We start from the raw sequence: 7,400 nt of genomic DNA, 5'->3' as shown, positions 1-7,400 counted from the left end.
AGCCATGGCCGCTGAGCCTGCGCGTCCGGAGCCTGTGCTCCGCAACGGGAGAGGCCACAACAGGGGGAGGCCCGCATACCACAAAAAAAAATAATAAAAAAAAAAAAAAAAAAAAGAGAGGGCCTGGAGCTGTCTTTTCAGGACCTTTTTCAGAGCAACCATTTCAAGAGACTTCTATCCCTGAATAAGCAGAGAAGACTTAAGGCAGGTTTTCTGCGAGGGAAGAGAGGGCTGGAACTGTAGAAGAAAGCTTGCTCTCATTCAAAGCAAAACTAATCAATCAGTGGGGACGGGATCCCACCTAATTGTTTCAGCCCAAAAGTTATACACGTGGATTGGATATCCAAGAAAGGGTAAATTAAGAAAAGAAGACAAGAGAAAAATGTGACAAGTTTGGAAGGAAATCAAAGTGACAGGGAGGCTAATCAGGGAAGTGGGAGATAAAATCATGACAAGTTCATAACGGGTTTTCAAATTGAGGGAGACAACTTTGAATTCTGGATTCTGAAATGAAAAAGAGAAATCAAATATGATTATGTTGGAAGTGAGCCAGTCATGCACGGACTCCTAGACCACAGACAGCCAAAAAGCAGCCTGTTGGTCCAATAAAAATGGACACACGCAGTGAGTTAAGAAGGTGGAGGTTTTGACAAACAGAATTTGGTCATGGCTTCTTATACAAATTAACCTGAATTCTTGCAACTGCCTTCTGTACCAGGGTTTGGTTTAAAACCAAATGGGAAGTAAGAAAACCAAGCTTTGGTGGGTTGGGTGGGCCAGATGGCCTCCCTGGTCTCCTTCCTTGGGATACTGACTCTACATTCTGTTCAGAAATGACTGAGATCCATGTTGGGCGGGGTCATGGGGGTCAAAGGAGGCAGGAGAAGGGAGGAGACAGAAAAACAGCCCTACTAAAAGGATGAGTAACACTAAGTTCCAGGTTTTGCCTGGCTTAAGCAATCAAGCATATTTTTAATCAGTGTTTTTATAAGATGGAGTTTTAATTGTAAGAGATGATAAAGGACTAGGCCCCTCACTCAGGTCAGAGGGACTGACATCATCAGTGGTTGCCAGTGATACAGTAAAGAGCAGGTAAGGGCTAGCTATGTGACCTTGAGGAAACATCCTCACCTCTCTGAGTCTCAGCTTTCTTCATCTGAGGAGTGGGGTAATACCGTACTGGATGGCTGTGGAAGACTAAATAAAGATTACGCCAAAGTGCTTTGCTTTGTGAGTATTCTGCAAATGTAAGGTAGAATTATTGTGATGGATGGTTATTATTTGGTAATCTGACAGAACCTGACAGATGTGTACACCTGTCCTGAGGCAGCTTAACTCAGCCCGAGATTTGGAACAAAGCATTGCCTTAAAAACAAACAAAAGGGTCTGTGCATATGAGGTCCTGAAGCAGGAGAAGAGAGCCTGGCCTCACCTGATGCGCGGAAGCTACTGGTAACCCAACCCATAGGGATGGGAGCCTGAGAACACACCCAGGAAAGGAAGAGAAATGGCATTTTAAAAAATAAAATTAATCCCCCCAGACAGGTAATTCACAAAAGGCCCATTCCTTCCCAAATCCCTGAACTACACCAGTGGTTCTGCGAAATTCAAATCTCTCAGATTGAAATCATACCTCAGCGCACCTAAAACTCCACTGTAGGTGGCACTCCTGCTGCTCCCTGAACCTCATGTTCCCAGGCCAAAAAACAAGGCCAAAGCTGCTTTCCACAGAAGCCCCAGGGACCCTTGTGGCCTAGGAAACAAGACAAAGCCCAGCCCTGCCACTGTGGCCCCAAAGACTAGGGTCAGCCCCAAACAACCAGGTGAAGGGCCTCAGTGGCCTCGTTCTGACCCTCATCCCTCTACCTGTCTCATCCCAACCTCCCCCTCAGAAGGCGCCTCCCATTCCTTCTCCTGACACCCCTCCCCCACCTCAGCAGCAGCCCTGAAACTCATTTCCAGAAAATCTCCAGTGAGTACCTAGTACCTGGGGATACTCACACGCAGAGATGAAGACGGGTCCTCCTCTCAGGAGGGGGGATGGCCATATACGAAGACAATTCGCTATCAGGGCATCTCAAACTTTAGTGGACTTTGGAATCACGGAGGTGGGGTGGGGCGCTCCTTAAAATGCAGATTCCTGTCCCAGGAGCCGCAGAGTCGGTGGGTAAAGGGTGGGGCCCAGAAATCGGCATTTTAAACAAGCACCCCAAGTGATTCTGATGCAGGCGTCCCCAGAGAAGGCGCCCTGGAGCCTCGTTTAAGGGGCTGCTGCGACCCCCATCAGCCTCCTCAGTAAACCTTACACGTCGCGCGCGCTCCCGGCCGCCCCAATGAACCTCCTCACTGCGACCCCCACTCTACCATCTCCCTCCTAACCCTTCCCCGCCAACCCCCATCTGACCCAACCTCTCTCAACTCGTCCCCGACCTTCTCTTCCCACCCCCTTTGCGTCGCCCTCCGGGCCCCTCACCATCCCTGGACCCATCCCCCTCCGCTGGACCACTTCACCCAGACCTCCGACCTCCGAGGCCCCGCCCCCACAAGGCCCCGCCCCTGCAGAAACCCCGCCCCCAGCGCGCGCGGACCCCCTCCCCTCACCTAGGCGCGCCTCGCGCGGGGGGTTCTCCATCAGCTTCTTCAGGACCAGAGGGAAGGAGCCCGGCAGGCCCCTTTCCCCGGCTGCGCGCCCTGGCCCCGGGCCCGGCCCTGCCTGCGGCTCTACAGGCGGCTTCTTTCCGCCGCCCGCGTCGGACATCGTGTCCCGCGCTCTGCTCGCGCGCCTCGCCTCCCCCGCCCGCCCCCCGAGATGGGACGGAGCCGTGCGACCCGCCGCAGCTGCCGACACGGGCAGCTATTGCGCAGGCGCCCAGCGGAACCCCCGCCTCCCTCCATCCCTACCCCGCCTGCGGACAGGCTCTGTCATATTAATTATTCATAAGGCCAGGCTAGCTTCCCCGGATGGCAGCCTTAGATTAGCCCGCCCCGCGAGAGGGGCAGGCTCAGCCTTCCGGGCCGTAATTGGTTAGGCCGCCCGGGTAAACGAGACACGTGCGGGGCCAGGTGAGGAGCAGGGCCGAAGGCCCCGCCCCGTCCGCCTCTCTGTCACCTGATTGGTGCCTGCTGGAGTCTGGGTCGGAGACCCTTTTCGGCGACAGCCTCTTCCCCTCTACCAGCGGTTTCACCTTCGCCTCCTTCTTCGTAACCCCTGCCCTCCTTTCGGACCACTGTAACCGCTCTCCCTTCCCTCGCATCCCAATCTCACCACCTTCTGGACGCGCCGAAGGGAGGCGGGGCTGGGAGCAGCCATGCCAGCGTCGGGAGCCTATCAGAGAGCCCCCCGCCCCTCCACCCCGCGGGTCACGTGGAGATGCAGCCGAGTCCAGTCGCGTGGGGAGGGGGAAGAAGGAAGGCGCGGAACAGCCAATGGAGGGCGGGGGCGGGGCCCGGCGCGGTGCACGAGGCGCAGCACGTGCGGGCCTGCGGCGGGGCCGGGCGCAGCGGGCCTTTCTATTCTGGGGACTCTGCCCGGGGTCGTGGGATAGGGACGCAGAGGCCCGTCCTCACCCCACCTCCCCCGCGATCTAGAGGTTGGCGGAGGGCAGGGCCGGGGACGGCGACCTGTTCCCGTAGGGACGGCCGGAGCAGGCTTGGCCGCCGCTGAAGAGGGTGTCAGGTTCCTCACTGATCCCGGGTTTCTGGTGCGGGCGTGGCGGCCAGATAAACACTAGCGTGGAGGGAGCATTCTTGAGGCCGCGGGTGGAGAGAGAGAGCCCGGCCCTGAGCCAGAGCCAGAGTACACGCTTCCGTCCTCGCACTTACTAGCTTGTGACCTTGGGAAAGTCCAGTTGCTTCACTTGAGCCTGTTTCTTCGTCCATAAAATTTAGGGGTTGGGCTAGATAATCTCTAAAGCCCTAAACAGCTCTGAAATTCTGTTCCTCTCTAGGACCTTCCCTTCTTTTTCCTAGGGAAAAAAATAAAACAAAATTCCTTTACACACGGTACCGGTTACACATTTTGTGGGACAACTACCTCTTCTCAAAATATTTACAAATACTCCCTGGGAGTTCCTCAAGAAACGCCTAAAAATACGAAACGTGAGGGCGTACACAAGTGTGGAGGCCTTCTAGGAAGCTGCTTCTAAGTGGCACCGAGAACTTTGTACCTCTTTAAAGCACAGATCATACCCTGCCTTGAACCCAAACAAAACTAGACTCTCCCTCCCTGAGAGGGCAGGGACTTCGGCTTATTTGTCCTGTATCGGCCAGTGACTCCCGCCTTCCACGAGCGGGGCTGGGGGAATGGCAGGGCCTAGTCCCTGGTTCATAGGGTAGGTGCGTGACACCCAGCTAGATGAAAGTTGTCAGGCTGATACAATCAGAACTGGGAGTTGAGGAGGAAGAAGAGGCTGGGCCCCTGAGCAAGCCTGGAAATCAAGAGGTTTGAAGAAAATCTGGGTGGTGGTCGAGGCCAGGGGATGGAGCTTGACTCCAAAATTCAAGTTCTTATGGCCACACGAATTAGACTTCAGTCACCTTCTGACTCTGATACCTCCAGCCAATTGCTTCATCTCTCCAGGCCACCTTTCCTTATATGTTAGACGGCGATAGGGCAGGATTGACCTGTGAGGCTTCCTAAGCCAGTCGTATAAAATGTACAATTGCAACCCTGCCACAAACAGTAGTTTTCATAGCTTTACTACCACGGATGGGTACAGATCCACTGCTTGGTGTATCCATTATCCTAGAGGCAGGTATGGTGCCCATGTCACTATTTAGTGAAAGTGCTAAATTGTGTGCAGAACATCTGTTGTGTTGCAGAGTTGTTGTTAGTGGTATTCTGTATGTGGCTAAACTAATATATCTTTAGGATAAACTGACCTAGAGGTTTTTAGAAACATTTCAAAGGACGGTCCGAGGAAATTGATTAAAACAATGTATGAAGTTTTAAAAAAAATGGCTAGTTTGGCCGCGGAGCAGCTTTCTGGATTAGAGTTAAATGTATATTTTCATGGCTAATGTGACATTATTGAAGAGAAAAAATTTCTCAAGGTATTAGAGGAGGATTTGTAGTAACATAACAGTGGAAGGTTATAACATTCGTTTTATGACAAAGGTGGTATGTAGTAAGAGGGAGTAAAGATTTAGATTTTTTTTTAAAGCTGCAGTTGTCCAAAAGGGATAATGCCTACTCTGCTTATCACCCATCCTGGAGCAACTGATTTAACAGGCGAGTGGCACTGGTGAGAAGCTCAGTAAGCAGCTTAGGGCCTTAAAACTTAGTTTTGATTTGGTCCTCTGTTCATGTACCGACACTCCCCAAAGAGGATTTTTTTTTCCCCTGGACAACCGCAGGGTACATGTGTCGCAAACACCACGGCAGGAACGTTATAAACATGTTCTCTCTCGTGCTTACTTGCAAGCTGGGAGGTGAGCTACACTGCCAACAGCACCATCCTGGAGGCGGGAGCCATTATGTTCTTGTCTTCATCCTCCGGCTGATCCAAGAAGAGCCACAGCATCCTGTCTCTACCTCTGCCTCCTATCAGTAAAGTGGGAATAACAGCGCAGACTTGCCCCTTCTCTTAGTGGAGGAATAAATGTTGTGAGAAGTAATGAGCTAATTTCCATAGTGTCTGTGGGCCCAACAAAGAAAGAAACTCTATGAAAAGAACATGTTATTACATGGTTAAGACTCTAAAGCTATGAAGTGATACCTTAGTATTTTATAGTAAGAGGGTTTCAATGCAGCAACTTCTTGAGGGAAGTGTGGTCCTGGGGCAGCAGTGACTTTGTGGGGGTGGGATGCAAACCTGGGTAGAGTCTCTCCACAGCGCTGTCCAGCCACTTGTCCTTGAGCAAGGGACTTCTGCTGCCTAAGTCTCAGTTATTTTTCTCTTGGAAACAGAAATGGATCTGCTTACCTCATAGAGTGGTTATGAGGATTACGTGTGGGAAGCAATGTCAAGTGCCAGCCTGAACAGTGTATGGCGTGGAGTGCGTGGGCCTCCACCCTTCCCCTTCATTCAGGTTGTGTCGGGTGAGGAGGAGGCTTATTTTGGGTGAGGGGACAAGGCTGTGGGTGGGTTCTACAGTCTAAGCTACTGCAGAGAAGGGATGTGAAATGTCCATTTTCCAGAGCTGGACTGGCTTTAAATTTTACTCTTTAGTGTTCCAGAAACTTGCTAACCAACCCAAGTTAAAAATTTAATTCAGTTGAGCATATGCAGAACAGGTGCCTTTCATTAAGCTGCTATACCAATTTGGATTATTTAAATTTGAAGTTCAGAGGAGCTAAAACTCCAGCATGGGAGCCTTTGACCAGATACTGCATAATGATCTCTTTGGCCACATAGTCAGCATCTAACAGGACAGTACGACTCCGTCTTCTGACTTACTGCACAATGTGACATGAGCCTGGTGTCTGTAAGAGCAGGACGGTGAGAAGGCTTCCATTGAGCTCTAACAAAGCCCAGTTATCTGTGTGCTTGATACCAAATGCAGGAGAGCACAGAGCTTTGTTCAGGGTAGTAACTCAGTAAGTATTTGTTGGCTCGCTTTGTTGTTGGTGCTGGTAGGAGGGTTAACAAAACCTTTCAGAGCCAAGTCATATACATCTGGAACGTTATTAACATTAAATAACAGTCATTGTGTTTGATTCACAATCAAACCTGGAATAACAAACATGAGCCATCTTTAGGGCAAGTCCCCCGCCACTGGCCTTGCCGACAGCTGCCTCCTTTTGAGCCCACATACCTGTGGCTGCGTGCTTCTGGGCTGTGGTTTGTACCTCGGTCTCAGTGTGTCCTAGGGGAGAAGTGGCGGGTGGAGGCCCTTCGCTAACTCTTGCGCGTCTCTTCAACACTCTCAAGGGCACTAGTTTCCTGTTCGGCTTGCATTTTGTCCGCTGCCCAGGTTCGGATTGTAGAAGGGAATGCCCCAAGAGGGCCATTTCCAGAGAGCAGCCCTCACCTCCAGGCTCTGCCACGTCTCAACAGCCACTTCCTGACAGCCAAGGGCTCTCCAGTGGAGGCCGTGTTGGTGTAGGGTGTGGGCTCTGGAGCTGGAACATCTAGGTCTGATTCCTGCTTTGACTACTTCCTGTGTGACCTTGGGCAAGTTACTTAACCTCTGGGCCTGAGAAGTAAAGGAGTCAATTCAGGCGCACCGCTGAGACTATAGCACTTGGAGCATAGCAAGTGCTCACCTGAGGTGATCCCTTACCACTATTTCATGTTGGGCTGTCCTGGAAACACCCTGTTCCTCCTAAGCTACCACTTCCCCAAGAGTAGTTGTGTGTGTGTGGGGGTGGGGGGGCGGACCTTGCAGGCAGGGAGGTGATGGCCTCACTCTTCTTTATGAGCTTCAAGGCCCTGCAGGCTCTCCCCCTTGCGGGTCTC

At 51.8% G+C, this 7,400-nt stretch overlaps 2 protein-coding genes across 6 annotated transcripts in view; both read right to left on the bottom strand.

Annotated features, from left to right (window-relative positions):
- The window catches only part of TEF (TEF transcription factor, PAR bZIP family member), a 31,454-nt gene that overhangs the window by 19,129 nt on the left and 4,925 nt on the right, over nucleotides 1-7,400 (bottom strand). For 3 of the 5 annotated variants that reach the window (XR_008616490.1, XR_003678077.2, XM_007099910.4), the window contains exon 1: nucleotides 2,602-2,837. The exons of 1 other annotated variant lie outside the window; for it this stretch is intronic. Coding sequence is in view for 2 of the 4 variants with exons in the window: in XM_007099910.4 (XP_007099972.1) it covers nucleotides 2,602-2,758 (157 nt within the window). In the remaining 2 variants the exon portion in view is untranslated. Of the gene's footprint in view, nucleotides 1-1,131; nucleotides 1,890-2,601; nucleotides 2,838-7,400 lie in introns of those variants that run through there. One more of the 5 variants, XM_028483328.1, reaches the window with a different exon arrangement.
- The window catches only part of ZC3H7B (zinc finger CCCH-type containing 7B), a 68,148-nt gene continuing 64,571 nt past the window's right edge, over nucleotides 3,824-7,400 (bottom strand). The window contains exons 22-23 of the transcript XR_003678075.2: nucleotides 5,417-5,636; nucleotides 3,824-3,965 (exon numbers count right to left, since the gene is read on the bottom strand). The gene's annotated coding sequence lies outside the window, so the exon portion shown is untranslated. The remainder of the gene's footprint in view (nucleotides 3,966-5,416; nucleotides 5,637-7,400) is intronic.

Source organism: Physeter macrocephalus, unplaced genomic scaffold (genome assembly GCF_002837175.3).
Source record: "Physeter macrocephalus isolate SW-GA unplaced genomic scaffold, ASM283717v5 random_19, whole genome shotgun sequence".
NCBI classification, from domain to species: Eukaryota; Metazoa; Chordata; class Mammalia; order Artiodactyla; family Physeteridae; genus Physeter; species Physeter macrocephalus.
Note: the sequence above shows the minus strand (reverse complement) of the source record. Positions and strands in the feature narration are given on the sequence as shown.